This window comes from Macaca thibetana, chromosome 12 (genome assembly GCF_024542745.1).
Source record: "Macaca thibetana thibetana isolate TM-01 chromosome 12, ASM2454274v1, whole genome shotgun sequence".
Classification (NCBI taxonomy): Eukaryota; Metazoa; Chordata; class Mammalia; order Primates; family Cercopithecidae; genus Macaca; species Macaca thibetana.
Genome location: NC_065589.1, coordinates 116969099 through 116987827, shown reverse-complemented (window position 1 = coordinate 116987827; position 18729 = coordinate 116969099). Strand labels below are relative to the sequence as shown.

The 18729-nt window shown below is 43.4% G+C and overlaps 2 protein-coding genes across 3 annotated transcripts in view; one reads left to right on the top strand and one right to left on the bottom strand.

Annotated features, from left to right (window-relative positions):
• The window catches only part of C12H2orf76 (chromosome 12 C2orf76 homolog), a 447011-nt gene that overhangs the window by 165213 nt on the left and 263069 nt on the right, over positions 1-18729 (top strand). The gene's annotated exons all lie outside the window — the stretch shown is intronic.
• Positions 1-18729, bottom strand: part of CFAP221 (cilia and flagella associated protein 221) — a 113606-nt gene that overhangs the window by 94725 nt on the left and 152 nt on the right. The window contains exons 2-6 of one of the 2 annotated variants that reach the window (XM_050752702.1): positions 16649-16834; positions 13738-13838; positions 3740-3826; positions 3492-3590; positions 1398-1498 (exon numbers count right to left, since the gene is read on the bottom strand). In XM_050752702.1, coding sequence (XP_050608659.1) covers positions 1398-1498; positions 3492-3590; positions 3740-3826; positions 13738-13838; positions 16649-16787 — 527 coding nt within the window. In that variant the 5' untranslated portion in view covers positions 16788-16834. Of the gene's footprint in view, positions 1-1397; positions 1499-3491; positions 3591-3739; positions 3827-13737; positions 13839-16648; positions 16835-18729 lie in introns of those variants that run through there. The other variant, XM_050752703.1, reaches the window with a different exon arrangement.

The following is an 18729-nucleotide window of genomic DNA, read 5'->3' as shown; positions in this document are numbered from 1 at the left end:
AAGTAGCTTGGGAACAGCCTCTAGGGAGGTTGGTAGATTTTTGGTTTAAGAACCCAAGGCTGATGTCTGCGTTATTAGGCATATTATTTTCACCAGTTTTATAATTCATTGTTTTCAACTCATAAGTCTGGCTTATGATCCAAACAAAAAGTAATTTATGGAAGGGAAAAAAGAAGAAAATAAAAAAAGAATTAGTGAACTACGGAGTTAGTTGTTTCCTGCCACTTCAACTTTGATAAAAATCGCTGTATTTGCCCACTCAAAGGAAATAGCTGTTCTCAAAATTTAGAGAGTGAGAGGACCCTGCAAGGAAGGATTCACTTATTTAAACTCTTGGCGTCCCTGTACAGACCTACTGAGGAGGAGTGAGCGAACACAGGAAGGGTTGGTGAGCGGGAAGGAGGAAGTACTGCGGTGGAGTTCTTGTAGAATTTTTTGGGGAAAAGAAATAGAGAATGGAAGAGCATGGGGCTAAGAATGTAAAAGTCACCAAAAATGCAGAAGTCTGATAATTCTCATTGTTAGCAACAATGTAGGAGAAACAGAAATCCTCACACACTGTTGGGATTACAGGCGTGAGCCACCAAGCCCAGCCTATGCCATTTGATGTAAAGGACTAGAGCATCCATGGACCCTGTGGGGGGTCCTGGAACCAATCAATCCTCTATGGATATTGAAGGGCAACTATATATCAATATCTCACAGCTCAATATCCATCTAGGGACAGACAGCACTATGCCTGGTAGTAGACATTTAGTATTTACTGAAAGAACAAGACATTCCTTAAGTTATATTGGAATCATTCACCATTTTCCCAAAAAAAGGAGAGAATCTGAGCCTTGGCTTCTGTAGTGAAATTCTGTTGTCTTTGCCTTCATCTCAAAAACAGATTGGTTAATGGATGGGGATATGATCCAGGTTGGTCCCATAAGCCTCAGTCCTGGGGTTTTGCTTGAATGTCACCAACCTCTCCACCCTCTCCAATCACCCCATCCCCAGGCTAATGTCTGGAGCTCCTGGAGGCTGTCTTGCTCCCATGAAGGGGACCTGTTGAGAATGAAGTGCAAGACAGTGGAACTAAGATATGGGGAGAGTCAGGCTCCTGCAACTGGATTTAAATCCCTAGACCCAGAGGCCCTTGAAGATCCACGTGGCCTGCACCTTTCTGTTAATTGACCAGTAAATTCGCCTTCTTGCTTATGATCTTTTGACTCATGTTTGGTTTTTGTTTTTGCTTTTTTTCTTGGTTTTTTTTTTGGCCTTTTACAATGACAAGTCTAGTCTATTTCAGGTAGAAGGATGAACTTCCATTAGGAAAAACAAAAGTCTAAGGTTTCGTATGAATATCTCTTAGTTTTTCACGTCCTATACATTTTGTTGACATTTTGGTAACTCACCTTTCACCAAGCAGAACATTTGACAGATTTATAAATGAAGGAAAGTCCAGTGAGTTCATTACTGGATAGGCATGAATAGGAACAAGCAAAGTGTCGTCTCCCTAAAATTAATCAGAAAAAGTCAAGTTTAACATTTTGAAGACTACGACTTTTAGACAAACTTGTAGATGCTTTATTTCTTATCTTGTTTTCTATCATTAAAAAATATTTCCTTAAGAAACTTCGGCACTTAACTACAACATTAGAAATACTGAGTTTTCTTAGCCATAAACGAAGCGTAGAAAAGTTTAAGTACCCTTTACTGAAATGATGTTCACTATTATCCAAGGACGCTAAAGATAATGACGCCTCATAGAGATATGACGACAGTAATCTATCTGCTTCTATTTCAGAAAATTATGAAGAAACACAATCTTTAGTGGCCCAAGAAAAAGAGAACCAACACAGAGTCATCTGATCCAGACAGCACAGAATAGAAAACAATGTATTGGCAAGAGGGCAGAGAAACCTGCTTCTTGTCTCATAGGACGTTAACCTTCAGAAGGACTGTTAGCCTCTCCAGGCATAGTTTCTTTCTTTGCAAAGTGGAGATAATCACATCTTTCCTTAAAGGTATTTTTAGAATTAAAGCAGATGATGGTATTAAAAAGTCAAAAGTACTGCATAAAAGTGAGGTATTATTATTAGCATTATTTGGTAGTAACAGAAAATGTGTCCTGGCATTATATACAATGCCTGTTCTAGGGATTCTTCTTCTGTTCAGCACAGAATATTCCATCTGAAAGCAATATTCTGGTTTTGTTTTTATTTTTTATTTTATTTTGAGATGGAGTCTCACTCTGTTGCCCAGGCTGGAGTGCAGTGGTGTGACCTCAGCTCACCGCAACTTCCACCTCCTGGGTTCAAGTGATTCTCCTGCCTCAGCCTCCGGAGTAGCTGGGACTACAGGTGTGCACCACAAGGCCTGGCTAATTTTTGGTACTTTTAGTAGAGATGGGATTTCACCATGTTGGCCAGGCTGGTCTCGAACTCCTGACCTCCGGTGATCCACCTGCCTCAGCCTCCCAAAGTGCAGGGATTACAGGCATGAGCCACTGTGCCCGGCCATTTTTATTTTTTTTTTAATTGAAACGCCAAAAAAATAAAAATGGTCTACCACATTCTTAAGGAAATGCGCTTCTTGATCTAAAATATTACTGAGGGTATGTTGGGTCTAAGGTTCGTTCCCTCCCCCTGTGGAAATGCATCTCTAATATGATGATGTGAGTCAGAGACAACACTATCAATTTACAAAAGTTAACTTTGCAAATTTTTGTAACTTTTTTGGAAAGAAAAAGTGAAATGCTTTTAAGGCAAGTCACCTTATTGTACAGATTGTAAGAAATAAAAGCATTGCTTAAAAAGAAAAACAATAGAAACTCCTTTGTTACTAATGTATACTCTTCTGTTTTGGTTTTGAAACATAACTAAACATAATTTAGTTAACCTAAAGGCTTCTCAAGCTGAAGCCTGGGTCTGGACTATCAAGCAAAGGGAGGGGCAGAGGGGACAGTGTTAAGAGAAGGAATGACAGCAGCTCTGGCTGGAGGCCAAAGGATGAATTAGGTGACCTAGGAAAGGCTCAGAAGAACTCAAACAGCTCCCACCTCCCGGAACCACCCCCATCCCCGCACCAGGGCTGCCTCTGTGGGCAATCCCAGGCATAGGCCAGTGGCTGGCGTTTATAATCATAACTTGGATGGTTGTTAGTTTTTCAACCTAGCATTTAAGGGAGTATGTTAAAGTTATTTGAAAAGGCTTCAGCAACTGCCAGCACCACATGATAGATGAAGCTTTAGGCACAGGGCAGTGGGAAGCCTGCAGCAAACAGCATCTCCTGACTCTGTCCAGGTCCTTTGCAGCCTAACACTTTCCCATCTTGGGCCATGTCACTGGGCAACAAGCCTCGCACACCAGTCACACTGGTCACCCGGGGAACACCCGGTACTGGGCCAAGAAAGCTCTCAGTGGTCATTCCACCTCTCTTCCTGCCACCCTTGAGAATGTCAGTTTTAACCCACCATAAAAAAAAAAAAGCAATGTTAAGAGACCCACCTTACAGTGAATGCGGATGCAGTCATAATAGTATCGCCACTCATCTGGAGAAAATGTAACGGTGACCGTGAGGGACAAGCCAGGGACCAGGTGGTGTTCCTGGAAGACAGGTGGGCTCTTGTCAGGACAAGCCCCGGACTGCACAGACAGCAGCACCAGGGGGGACAATACACCACATACCCACCCTCCACAGGCCTGAGACGCAGACAACCACACCATGGGAGAACGGGGAAACCAATGACACTTACCTTTCTTACATAATTGATCTCAAAGTATTTGGTTTGCGGGGGTAAAATATGAACACTTGTGTCTTCGTTGGAAACATTGACCAGATGCTGGGAGAGAAAAAGAAGTATTTAGAGGAAATACACGGCTTTATTTATTTGCATATTCATCTCATTTATGTAGACTTCATCTGTTCCTGAAAGAACTTGAGGAGATATCCTGTATTTTTTAACTTTTTAAAAGATTTGAAATACATCATACACCATTTGAAGAATAATAAACACAACACACACCATTTCAAGAATTATAAAACGTTCCCTTTGTCCCCACTTTCCCCCTTAGGAACAATACCAAAGCCTGCAGTACTGTAGGAACAATACCAAAGCCTCCACACCCCAGCCCGAGACTTAGTATCCTTTAGAGGCCCCTCTCCACAGTCCTGAACGTTACTGCAAGTGCTTTTTGTTGAACTCAATTTAGTCCTGTGATTCAATGGAGCTAAGAAGTCAGGCACCAACTCCTACAGGTTCTCTAATTACATGCCACTGGTTTAGGGGCCAGAGGACACTGAAACTATCAGAAAGTCAGGAAAAGGAACATGGCTAAGACAGCCTCCAATCCATGCCTGGGCAGATGAAAAGGAAGTCGAGGGTGGGAATTCTCTGAAAGTGACAGGAGAAGGCCATCCCTGTGAGGCAGGATCATCTGGTGGGTCTCTGAGGAAAGAGGTATTTTTCCTTCCTTTGTTTGAAAGGGACACAAGAACTTTGAATTCTGGGGATCTGGGCTTTGCCTGGGCCAGGGGAAGGTTAAGAGACCTTTGGTTTCTGAAGTCTAGGCCAGAGGCTGGGCCTGTCCCAGGGGCTTGGAAGGCCCATTGCTTGAGGCCTGACATTCTTCAATGTTCTAAGTAAGACTTTAGACATTCCCTCCTGACGAGGGCACACTGTGTTTGCCTGTGGTTCTTTTGTTGTTGCTTTTTTATTTTTTTATTTTTGAGATAGGGTCTTTCTGTGGCTCGGGTTACAGTGTAGTGGCACAATCATAGCTCACTGAAGCCTTGAACTCCTGGGTTCAAGCAAACCTCCTGCTTTTGCTCCTGAGTAGCTGGGATTACAGGCACGCCCCATCATGCCCAGCTAATGTTTATTTTTTGTAGAGATGGGGTCTCACCATGTTATCCAGGCTGGTCTGGAACTCCTGGGCTCAAGGATCTTCTCACGCTGGCCTCTGAAAGTGCTGGGATTACAGGTATAAGCCACTGTGTCTGGTCATGCATGTGTTTAAAACGTTCTTATTTGTTACATGCGAACATTCTTAAAGCACTACAATTTTTGTGACCCTGTTTTGGTGTATCTTCCTTTTCTTACAAAACTTGTTAAAAGCCCAAACAAAAAGTTTCCCAGGCCTCTCTTGGCCTCCAAGGGGACCTGCACATGGGCAGTCTTGGTGAAGGGATGAGTTCCCAGGGGCCAGACCCATGAGAGCAGCCCTTGTGAGAGAGGCTAGGAGGAGAGGTGTGCTGTGAGTCCTGGGGTGACAGGACCCACCTGAGGATGGAGAGGGGCCACTCAGCTCCAGGCCTGGAACCTTAACAAAGAGCTCTGTCCCCATGCTTCTCACTGGGGGAGGGCTGTGAAGTTCTCAAGCTGGAGTCCAGGAAGAACTGGAAGCAAAAGTGGTTCTATCATCTGTTATTCCTTAAAAATAATTCACTAAGAACACTGCAACAAACAAGGGTGTATAAACTGGTTTTAATATGTACCCTGGGAGTGGTTAAACTCAGAGGAAATCAGCAATCTGCACTCTAGGAGGGCTTTTTTTTTTTTTTTTTTTTTTTTGAGACGGAGTCTTGCTCTGTTGTGCAGGCTGGAGTGCAGTGGCACGATCTCGGCTCACTGCAGTCTCTGCCTCCCGGGTTCAAGTGATTTTCCTGCCTCAGCCTCCTGAGTAGCTGGGATTACAGGTGCGCACCACCAGGCCCGGCTAATTTTTGTATTTTTAGTAGAGACAGACGGGTTTCACCATGTTGGTCAGGCTGGTCTCGAACTCCTGACCTCATGATCCACCTGCCTCAGACTCCCAAAGTGCTAGGATTACAGGCATGAGCCACCGCGACCGGCCTCTAGGAGTGCTTTGTGAGCACCGAAGGATCCTAACCCAGCATCTACACTCCAGAGGCAGCCCCCAGAGTGTTTCAATTATGCCACCTAAGTTCATTCTGGAGAGTCTTCTGTATTAGTGGTAAGGATACTCAGAATCTATGGATTAACTAGAAATATTATCCAGGCATTTCCACTCTCAAACAAAAGGTGAGCGCAAAAGACCAATATCCTTTAGAATTACATTCAAGGGCCCCAGACTCCCTCTCAGGCCCCATGCTCTGTACTTTACTAAAGTATTCGGTCAGCCAGTTGTCACATCTGCTGCCATTAAAGCCTCCCCACCAGGAGCTATAGCTGGGACTTTGTGAGATTACAAACACAGTGATCTTTCTGCCTGCTTGCTAGTAAGTGTTCATATGTGTTGTAGAGTGTCTTCTCAGACCTGTTCGCTGCAGCAGACCACCTGTAGCAAGGCTGCTGAGGAGTGGACCTGTGACTCCCACATGCTGTCAGGGTCAGACTCTCAATATCTGCCTGACAATTAGAAATAAGCTCACTGGCTTAGGTCAGTTTCCAACAAGCAACAATATGGGCAGAAGACCAGAACAGAGATCTGTCCTCCAAGCTGCTGGGTTGGCTCCATTTTTCCAGTATTCCTGAATGGTCCCAAGGAAGACAGGAACCTAAACGCCCAAGACTGGAGATCCAGCCAGCACCTATGGACAAATAAAGAGACCTGACCTCTCCTCCAACCTGAGTGTGTCAGAGCAAATCCAAATCTAACCACTACCCATTTGAACATGAAGGGGGCATGCCAGAATTCATGACATAATATCTATATTGTCAAGTGAGTAAAAAATTTGCAATAGGAGGGTCAGGCATAGTGGCTCACACCTGTAATCCCAGCACTCTGGGAGGTCAAGGCAGGTGGATCACCTGAGGTCAGGAGTTTTGAGACCAGTCTGGCCAACATGATGAAACCCCATAATACAAAAATTAGCTGGGCGTGGTGGTGGGAGTCTGTAATCCCAGCTACTAGGGAGGCTGAGGCAGGAGAATCACTTGAACCCAGGAGGTGCAGGTTTCAGTGAACCGAGATCACGCCATTGCACTCCAGGCTGGACGACAAGAGCGAAACTCCTTCTCAAAAAAAAAAAAAAAAAAAAAAGGAAAAAGAAAAAAATTAGCAATAAGAAAATAGTAGATGATTTTCTTAAAGAATAACATAGATTCAATTCGTGATAGTAAAAGATACATTATTTGACTATAGTTTCCCATGTCTACCTTTAAAAGATTCTTGATCTGGAATTGGTCATTTGGATCAACAGAGAAATAAGAAACAACAAACTCAAACAAAAGTGTAGATATTTAGTTAATAAGAGCTCAGAAACAGGAAGAAAATATTCAGCTTCTGTTTGAGATCTGAAGTGAAACGGAGACGAGTGGAGAATGAAGGCCTGGGTAGCTGGGTGCAGTGGCTCACACCTGTAATCCCAGCTACTCAGGAGGCGGAGGTGGGAGGATCACTTGAGCCCAGGAGTTTGAGGCTGCAGTGAGCTGTGACCCACATGGCAGATGGCAGAGAAGGCAGTCAGCAGACACAGTGACGGTGCAGGCAGGGATATTTCCACCAAATAATGCCCAAGACAATTCCAGGGGACATTGTGCCAATGAGCTTTTTCAATGAACTTAACAACAAAACATGACAAATTATAGCAAAAAATGAACAGCTTATTCTCCACGCTTTAGTAAACAAAGTCAACATCCAAAAGACTGACTTCCAAAAGAGGAAGATTTTATTAATTTTGCAGTTCTCAATTTTTGGTTGCAAGTACTCATTGTTTCCTATAATCATCCATGTTTTTTGTCCTATCAAAGATTTGTCTGAGCCCAGGCTGCAGAGCCAATTTTGTGCAATGTCCTTATTTCATGAAGACACAATGACCTGGAACTGTCCATGCCACAGGGTGAGTGGAAGACCTGGGCCTAGAACCCGGTCTCCAGCTCTGGGCTAGGGCTCTTTCCACTACATCCTACTGTCTGATGGATCAGCGCATCTCAGTGCCCAGCCTGCATTTCCTATCTTTCTTTTTATACTTTATCAGCAGATCAGCTTTATTTTTAGATCATTATAAATAATATCCCTTCAGAGATAAAATGCCAGTCCTGCCTTTCCATTTATAACTAAAACTGGGAAAAATAATTATCATTCAAAGGAAAAACAAACCTTGGGAAAACGAATCAAGTACTTAGAAAGTGTACGTTAAATTAATACGAAGAGTTTATTTGAAAACATAACAAAACACAAGCAATCCAATGTTACCCTTAGGCAAGATAAAATTGCCTGAAATCCTACCCTGTGTTTCAATTTTGGGTCAGTAGACCTCCCAGTCCCTCTGGGATCTCTGTTCCCCTGGGAGCTGACCTTCTGCTGGCCTGGGGCTCCCTGTTTCCTTGGTGCTGTCTCCGCAGGGTGCCATATTTACTCCAAAGTGAAATTCAGCCCCTTCTAGAGTTTTTCAGAACCGCTTCCCACTCCACAAAAACCCCACAAAAACCATCAACCACACATCAAGTAGTCATAAGTTTAACAGCTGTTACTCAGGATTTATAGGAATTTCCTCAAGAGGGCTCCCAGCTCTCTTCACCCCCAATCCCATGCTGCTTCAGGCTCCCTTCTGTGTTTCCTCAGGAGAGTCTATTCTCCTCCTTCTAGAGGGAACGGCAGAACCTGCCCTCCAGTGAAGTCTTGGCTTGGAGTCGGTCAGGGCTAACCTTCAAACACAATACTTCAGCCTGCAAGTTGCAAGCTCAGTAGCACAGCTTCTCAAAGAAGGTCCATACTTAACTTGAGGGATCTGGGGACAAAATTCAAGCAGCCTTATACGTTCTTTAAAGTGTTTTATTTTAAAATGCATCTTCGTCATGCATTTGCTCTAAAATTTTGCTCTATATTGCATTTCTCCAAAATGTAAGAGTGAAATTGATGCTCTAGAAAGATGTGCTGTGTTTATACTGTGGCTTCAATTCTCCCATCCCCACACTCTGAGCAGCTACTGGGATTCATGGCCCTGATTTTGAGATGCAAGATCTTGGGGGTCTCTAAGGCTGTAATAGAACAGGTCTCTAATGTAAATTAATATAAAAACAAATATTACTATTTGACAAAGCCAGAAGAAACTGTTCATTTATTTAAGATAAGACTTTTTAGGCTAACAATTTTGTTTTGGGCTGGCAACAGCAACACTGGTTATCTTGAAGGAAAACTGATGGATTATTTACTTAATCATTTCCAGGACCAAATCACTCCACAAAGGTAAAAACAAATTTAAGGGGTCTTGGCTTTGAGAAAACCAGGGACCATTATTTGAAATTTTAAAGTACATTGAAACACTGATCTCAATATGAATGCGAGCAAAATGTTTCAGATCCTTCAGCCAGGGCTGGATTGATCTGAAATGTTAATGAACAATTTATTTGTGGTTTTAAATACACATTCAGTCATTCCATTCTTGGGCAATTTGCATAGTTTGCTGTAGCCAAACCAAGATAAAAGCAGTTGTTGGATTTTCCACCTTGTTTGGCAAGAATTTCAAGGCAACTGCCTTAAGCTTCCGCTTCAATTTGCCAGTGGAAACTGGGGGCTGGCTCTCCCAAGATTTCCGAGAATGTCATGAAGATGAAATCACTTGACTTTTATCTATTTCTGTTTGATTTAATGTCTGATAGAAGCAATATGACCACCTAGACTTTACATTGTATTTCCTTGGGATTAGTGAGCCTCTGCCACTCTTCTAATAACCTCACAACTCTCACAAGTGCTTGTTGGGTGCCTTCACTCAGGCACTGCATGAGGTGCCAGGGAAGCAGCAATATGAAAGACAGACATGGCCTCCATTCGCAGCAGAATGAAGCCGAGTTGAGGCTTCATACCTTTTTCAATAACTAAACCATACTCCCTTGCTCCCCACGAATTCTAAGTGGGGATGAAATCACCCACAAAGGAAGGAAGTCAAAATTGATTCTTGGGAGGACAAAGGAATCTTAGACACTGTGATGGCTGCAATCTTCCAAAGCTCAATCCTACCTGACAAAATCTTATTCCTTAGTATTTAGTTTCTCTCATTCATGTTTCCCTAGGGGATGCTAATGAAAGAAAAGAACCACATCATCCTCTAAAATTCCACTAAGTTGATCTTCCTCAAATGCATCATAACCCTCTCAAAAATACTTCCTTAACTTCCTGCTGCTTTCTGAATCACATGCACACTCCTTACGTTGATATTCTTGTCCCAACCCACATGTCCCACCTTCTCCATTACCTACGCCAAAGCCCTACCCTCCAGGCAAACCAGCCTCCAAATAGGCCATTTGTTGGCTCAACTCGAGCCCCTGCATGTCTTCCTCTGCGCCCCGAATGCCTTCTCCCCACTTCCTACTTAGCTTCTGGGCTATCCCCAATGGCCTCTCCTCCACATGCCTCTAACACCCTCCTACAGAGGTGAAATGGTGCCTTTTCTCTACAGAACATTTTCTTCTGACTTCCTCATGCCACCTTCCTTGCCTAGTCTCATGTTTGAGCTATTTGGTGGTTTTGAAACACTTTCTGCTACTTGGAAAATTCCTTGATTTTATTCACCTTAGCATTTCCCATGATGCTTCAACACTTTGTTTGGCATGTAATGGGGACTCTCACCAACTGTATGTGGAATTAAACAGAAGAAAACCCTTAACTCTATTAGAAACAAGGTAACATCAACCAGACAGTACAACTTCGTTAGAGATAACAAAGTAATATGCAAAAAAAGAGACCAATTAAAGAAATAAATAGTAAAGTGTACAATAATATGATTAAAATTATGAGGAGGTTAAAATAATTTTAAGTTTAGTAACACTATTGGAATCACTAACATTATACTAAGCAAAAAAAAAAAAGAGGCCAGTTTTAAAAAGCTATGTTGTGATCCAAAAGTGTTATATTGTTAATTTTTTTGATATAGCAACTTTTTAACTTATCGGTTCATTATTAACTCTAATAGTTGCCATCATTTAAAAAATGTCAATATTTCTTGAAACTACAGGACTCTTAGCAAGCTAATTATGCCTATGTAATTCTGAGGAAAGTCTATTTTAAGGAAGGTGAGCCCTCATCTTCCGAACCCACACAGGTGGAAAATATCCTAAGGCTAGTGACAAAAGTTATAAAACATTTATTATAAAAAAGAATTGTGACGTAATATTCTTAAGGTTGCAACATTCCCCAAATTGATCTACAGATTCAATGCAATTCCCATCAAAATCCCAAAAGTATTCTTGCAGAAATTGAAAAGCTGATCCTAAAATTCATTTGGAATTACAAGGAACCCAAAATAACCAACATGGTCTTGAAAAAGAACAAAACTGGAGGACTCGCACTTCCTGATTTCAGAATTTACCATAAGCTACAGGAATGAAGTGTGGTACTTCCATAAGTGCAGACGTATAGATCAATGGAGTACAACTGAGGGTTCAGAAATAAACCCTTACATTTACAGTAAATTGATTTTCAGCAAGAGAGTCAAGACCAATGAATAGGGGAAAGAACAGTCCTTTCAACAAATAATGGTAGAACACGCAAAAGATTGTAGTTGAACCCTTACCTCACACAATACATAAAAATTAACTCAAAATAAACCATAGGTCTAAATACGAAAGCTAAAACTATAAAACTCTTAGAAGAAAACACAGGAGTAAGTCTTTACGACTTTATTAGTTGTTTGTTTAATACCCTAAATTTGTGGTATGGCAGCCACAGGAAGCTAACAAACCATATAACCCAACAATGCTCCTCCTATGTATATCTCCAAGAGAATGCTAAATGTGTGCACAAAAGCAAGCCCATGAATGTTCATAGCAGCATCATTCATGATAGCCCCAGTGTGGAAACAACCCAACATCCATCAGCTGATGAGTGGATAAACCAAATGTGCTCTATCCACACAATGGAATGCTGTTCAGTCATAGAAGGAGATGAAGTACTGCTACATGCTATGACTTGGATAAGCCTGGAAAACACTATGCTAAGTGAAAGAAGTCAGTCACAAGAGACCATGTATTGTATGATTGCATTCACAAGAAATGTCCAGGAAGAGGCAACTCTATAGACACAAACTGGATGAGTGATTGCCTAGGGTGGGAGTGGGATGGGAATAGGGGATGAGGAGGGACTGAAAGTGGGTGTGGGGTTTCTTCTTCGAGTGATAAAAATATTCTCAATTTAGATTGTGGCAATGGTTGCACAACTCTGAGAATATACTAAAAATTATTGAATTGTATGTATACTGTAAATGGGTAAATTTATGATAATAAATGATCACTCAATAAAGCAGTAATAAAAGAAAGAAAGGATAAGGAGCAAGTAATAAAATTTTATCTTAGCCTTTGGCATATATTTGATTTATAAACAATGAGTAATTATGAATCATAATTATTTTAGATCTATCCTACCACAGCATAGACAGCAAACCTTATAACCAGCATCAGTAGGCTTCAAAATGAATCATTAACTTTGGTCTTTGATGCTGTGTTGTAAGAAATGTGACCTTGGAGGTTGATAGGTGAAGTTCCTAATAACAGGTTCAAATCCTAACCCTTTTCCTAAGAGGAAATACTTGGCACCTAACAGGTTCCCCTTCTCACCTATTCTCGCTACTCACTTCATTGTATAAGGATTCATGGAAACTGTGTTCTCCTCTGTTCTTTGGGGTCTTCCTGAGAGAAATTTCCTTCCTGATAACTTTACTATTTGTCAGTTTCCTCCAGTGTTTTGCCTCACTCTAAACAACTGAACGTGATGATTAGAACTTTCTTAAAATGATCTACCTTAAGATACGGCTTCTAAGAATGTTGTACATCTAAAAGTGGAGTCTTGCGGTGGCTGGAGACAGGGCCAGAGGAGGGCCATCGCACACAAAGGCAGAGTCTCAGAGGGCACATGTAAAAAGAGCCCACCTCCGCCCCTCCCCAACAATACATGGGGACAGTTTGGCCTGGATCTAGGGCCAAACTGGAGTAGTTCTGAGAAGTCCTGCCAGGCATGACTAGGGGATCATGGTGAAGTCACTGAGGTTGTTCGGGTCCATTTGTGCACAGGATGCTTAGGTGGGACCCTGAAATAAGGCAGAGCCCACCCCAGTCAATATCCAGGTCAGTGAAGGGGACCCAGGAAGGGCTGGGCCTCAGTGTGGCTCTGTGCTAAACTGCAGTTGCTATAGGCTTTGGCTCCTTTGCAGTCCAGCCCTGCAGCTATCTCTTCAGAAGCCTGTTCAGTGGGGCTGACCCCTGCCTCCCTGGACCTAGACAAATTCTCTCTGGCCAGAGTGACTGATTAGGCATGGCCGTCTGACCCAAGCAGGTAAAAGGAAGCCCTGCTTGGAGCTTCGTAGGAAAGGGACACCCCTCTTCCTGGTGCTACAGGCCTGGAGCAAGAGTGATGCGGAGAAAGGCAGCCCAGGAGCTAAATTCTGCCTCTGACACTTAGCAGCTTTGTGTCCTTGAATAAATTATTTAACCTTTAGGAATCTCTGTTTCCTCACCTATATATATAATGAGAGGAATAATGTAGCCTCCACAGAGCTAGCATAAGGATTAAATTAAATCATGTAAATCACGAAGCACAGCACCTGGCCCCTAAGAGTCACTCAGCAATGACACATATTTGGAAAGAGTGCAAGCGGAGCCTTTAGCAGGAGGAAAGTAACTTGTCCAAGACACTGATGCAACCTTAAAGTTTCTCATCATAGAACTACCTTTCTGGCCCAATTTACACTTGCACTACGGCTGATTATGCTGTTCTTTAGATAAGTGAATAATATAAATTCAGAACATTCGTGTCACTTCATTATGGGGATTAATTATCCCATTTTAAAAGTACCTACCAGAATCTGTTGGTGCTGTTTTTCTACTTGATAGCCTCCAAAATGTATTATGCCAGGTCTGGCCTGTATGACCTTATTATTCACAAGTTTTGCATAAACCTCTATAAAAACAATGTAGATAAGCACATCATGAGACATCAAAGAAAATATTAAAGTTGATCCTTATTAACATAGCTTTCTTTAATTTAGGGCATTTTAAGCATATGAAAGTTGTAGACATTGGATCCAGCTGTCAACAAGATTAATTATCTGTTCTAAATAAACTGAACTCCTTCTCCCTCTCTATTTTTAAACATCACTTGGGAGATACTATCATTACAACACAAAATCAGGCAGATTGTTACCTAGTGAAAGAATTTGCTCTTCACACATTTTGTACACGTCTTTGTCATAAAACACCAGCTTATAAAGAGCATATGGCCTGTCTTTGCTCTGCCTAGCACTGAGATTACTCATTACATAATGAATACCCAGCTCAAAGTATTCAAATACCACACACTTAATTTTATTACTGTGTATTTAACTTTTATTTGATTTCCTCTGGTTAGAATTACAATGTGATATAGAGTAATATTAAAACTTAAAGCTCTGAAAAGTTATCACTCAGAATGGTAAGTCTCAAACTGCTTTTGGTGTCATGTGAATGTCTCTTTTAAATGGCTGAGCTCACAGAAGTGTTCAGGTCTACAAAAATTTTCCCAGCTCTTTATTTAGGCAGCAGCAAACGTGTGGAGAAGGTACTGAGAACCCACTCTATGTACACGCTTTGTGCCAGGCAGTGGTATGCATACATTTGTTTATAATCCTCACTCCAGCCCTTTGAGGTAGGTATTATTTCTACTTTACAGATGAAGGAGGTAAGACTTAACAAGGTTAAGAAACTTGCCTACAGCTGGTAATCAAAAATCAAAGCTAGGCATGGTGGCTCACACCTGTAATCCCAGCATTTTGGGAGGCTGAGACAGGAAGAGCGCTTGAGCCCAGGAGTTTGGGACCAGCCTGGGCAACACAGTGAGACCATGTTTCTATAAAAAAATTTAAAATTAGCTGGGCATGGTAGTGTGCGCTTGTGATCCCAGCTACATGGGAGGCTGAGGTGCGAGGATCACTTGAGCCCAGAAGATAGAGGCTGCAGTGAGCTGTGATTGTACCATTGCTCTCCAGCCTGGACAACAGAACAATACCCTGTCTCAAAAGAACATAAAACAAACAAACAAAACAAAAATCAAGCCCAGGTCTGTCGGATTCCAACCAGTAATCTGCCTTCCTCATGAATGTACTGTCCACCTTCTTACAAATGATAGCATTTGACTTTGACTGCATCCAAATCTTGTGAAGCACAGACATCCTCACCCCATCCCTTTGATCATCATAATTCTGGGGTACATCTGAAGTGGGTGTGAAATATTTGGTGTTTTTTTTCTTCTCACCAGGTGAGCTGTCACTGTCATCCACTTGGGTCAAACTGAACAGCTAGAATGGGTTAAGGCTGGTGTGGTAGGGGAACTGATGATCTCTGTAGGTTATTATTTGGTCATTTTTAAGCACTGAAATTACCATATTCTGTAATTTTAAAAATTTATTTATTTTTATTGATTGATTATCTTTTTTTGAGAGGGAGGGAGTCTCGCTCTGTCACCCAGACTGGAGGGCAGTGGCGCGATCTTGGCTCACTGCAACCTCTGCCTCCTGGGTTCAAGTGACTGTCCTGCCTCAGCCTACCAAGTAGCTGAGATGACAGGCGCCTGCCACCACACCCAGCTAATTTTTGTATTTTAGTAGAGTTGGGGTTTCAACATGTCGTTCATTCAGGTTGGTCTCAAACTCCTAACCTCAAATAATCCGACCACCTTGGCCTCCCAAAGTGCTGGGATTACAGGAGTGAGCCACCGCACCCAGCTTATTCTATAATGTTTTTAATGTTGAAAGATTTTATTTTAGAGCCACAGAGTAGATATAAAACTGGCATTTTTCTTCTAATGCCCAGAAATGGTCACATATATCAATTTTCACTTGACAAGTTCTACAGTGACAACAGAACCATATCCAAATACAGTATTATGTCCCCACATTTGACATGGGCTTTGAAAGACGAGTGGTGGGTAACCAAGCATGTTAAGAGCTAGACCCAGGGCTCTGGTGGCTGAACACCAGCTCTCTACTTACTAGGTGTGCCATGTTGGGGAAATCATGTGGTCTCTTTGAGTTTCACCTTCTCCAAGAGTAAAATGTAAATAGATCCTACCTCATGATGTATTGTTGTGTGGATTGAATGGAAAGAATGTAGGCAAAATGATTATCCTTTTCCATAATAGCTATAGGATTTCTCAGGCTTTCTAGACTACAGGATAGGTACATGAAAAGGCAAAAAGGTCTAAAATGTTTGTGGTCCGAAGGGCAGGAAGGAACCTCATGTAGCCAGAGCTAGAAATGAGTGGGGCATGGCGATGGGGATGGTGCTGGGTGGACAGGTTCAGATTAGACAGTGAAGGGGGCCAAGCAAAGGAATTGTGACTTTATTCTGTATGCAAAGGGTGACTGTTGGGAGTTTGAGCAGATTAGGGATAAGAGCCAGCCAGGATTTTAGAAAGCAAACTGACAGGAGAAGAATGTGGTGGGGGAGGAGTCCCAGCGGCCCACTGAACATGAGACGCAAGATAGGGGGAGCAGATAGGAAAGACATTAGAAGAAGTGGAAGCAACAGAACTTGATTAATTTACATACTCCACAAAAATCTATCAGTTAAGCAGATGGATATAAATAGAATGACTGTTCTTAGTAATAAAAATTCGTATAAGCCTATAAAATGATATAGATAAATCTGCACTAAAAAATCCCATTATGCTTTCTGGACTTTGGCTCGCCTGTGAAGATGTGAGTTGTAAAGCAAATCTGTCTTCTAGCCACCTACTTGATTCGAGGAGGTGATTAGGTACTTCTTTTCTTTGCTTCGGCTCCTCCACTAGGTCCTTCAAGAGCTGGGGCGATGCATTATTAAGGGGTTCTTTAGCATTCTTTAGTCCTCTGCTGGGGGTTTTCACCACTGCCATTTTATCATGAAAAATGGAGTCTTCTTTTTAGAGCCAAAGGTCATGTCCTGCGGAGGAAAGAGCAGCAGTATAATCATCCATGAGAAACCATGCACATTTTTTTCTCTTTCTTTGATAAATGTACCTCGTCTCTGTGTGGTTTACTGTGGTTCATGCCCTCCCTGGCTCTCCTCTCTGCGGGCCATTCCATTCCCACACACGGCTGTCCCATTAATCTTCTTACATAACCCATCGCAACCCAATGTCATGCCATTGCTCCAAACCCTCCTGTGGTCCTTGATTCTCCCCAGGAGCTTTTCTTGAAATGTACTTCTGAGATGCTTCTTGAGCTCATTGCAGGGGCCCGAGAAGGGAAAAATACAGGCTCTAGGTCAAACAAATTTGGAAAATATTGATGTAGACAGTTAAATAAGACTTTTCTTTCAGAGATTTCTCCAAATGAGTTTCTTAGAGTATGTGACTATGGAAGTCTTTAACACTTGAAGGCACTGTTTACAGGACAACTGGCATTTCAGAGTTACCCTCCTCCATCCCTCTGCTAACAGGGTGAGGAGGAGGGGGGTGAGGAGGAGGCGGTGAGGAGGAGGGGGTGATGAGGAGGGGGTGAGGAGGAGGGGTGATGAAGAGGGGGTAAGGAGGAGGGGGTGATGAGGAGGGGGTAAGGAGGACGGGGTGATGAGGAGGGGGTAAGGAGGAGGGGGTGATGAGGAGGGGGTAAGGAGGAGGGGTGATGAGGAGGGGGTAAGGAGGAGGGGGGAGGGGGATGAGGAGGGGGGGGGAGGAGGAGGGGGGGGTGATGAGGAGGGGGTAAGGAGGAGGGGGTAAGGAGGAGGGGGTGAGGGAGGAGGGGGTGATGAGGGGGGGTAAGGAGGAGGGGTGATGAGGAGGGGGTAAGGAGGAGGGGTGATGAGGAGGGGGTAAGGAGGAGGGGGTGATGAGAAGCGGGTAAGGAGGAGGGGGTGATGAGGAAGGGGTAAGGAGGAGGGGTGATGAGGAGGGGGTGAAACCTACGGCCAGCCAGGTGCCAGACATGGGTGCATTCCAGCTCTGTGGATCTCAGTTCATGCCAAACCCTGTGTCCGACTTGCCTTCCCTTATCACACTCATTTTAAGTTCCATTTTCTTCATGAAGTTCACAGTGATCCCAACACACTTTAACATTCTTTAGCAATCACTGCTTCTACTACTAATTTGGTGTTAATAATTTATAGCCCTTTAAGAACATTTTACAAATCTCACATTCCCTTATATATTCCACAACTAAATCTCTGAACTTGGGGCCCTTGTGCAAGCCGTGGGGCTGGCCGGTGAAGCCTCTGAGATGGAATGTTAAATAGTGTGGATCTTTATGTGTTTTTTTGGTTTTGTTTTTTCTGGAGAAGACTCATAGCTTCAGACTCCCGAGACGGACAGCATCAAGCGACATGCAGTGAATCTATGGAAGGAGGCGCTTAACAATCACTTTCAGAGAGAAGTTCTCCCCTTCCCTCGCACCACCTCTCATAGCATCGCTGACGGCTGCATGGCCCTCTCCTCACCTGCTTCCCCTCCCTCCAGCCCTTCAACGCCCGCCCTAGGCTCACCCTGCAGCCCGTTTCCTCCCGGAGCCTCACATCCCCTGTGCTTCAGGCAGGCCCAGAAGCCAGGCGGTCTCCACGCCGCCCACACGCCGGCTAGCCTACCGCCCCAGTAGGCCTGGCTCCGGGTCTCACCGCCGCACCCTAGGCCCCTCGCCCCATCCTCTTCCAGGCAGGCCCTCTCACCCCCGCCAAGTGCCTCCTCCCCGTCGCGACCTTTCATTCCACTCCTGCTAAGGGTCAGGGTCGCCCCAGGCCCGTGCACCGCCCCGCTACCATCCTCCTGTCACCCTCTGGGCCCGACCTCTCCTCGGACCCAAGCTACGGCCGACTTGAGGACGGACACCGCCCGGGGCTCGGTCGCC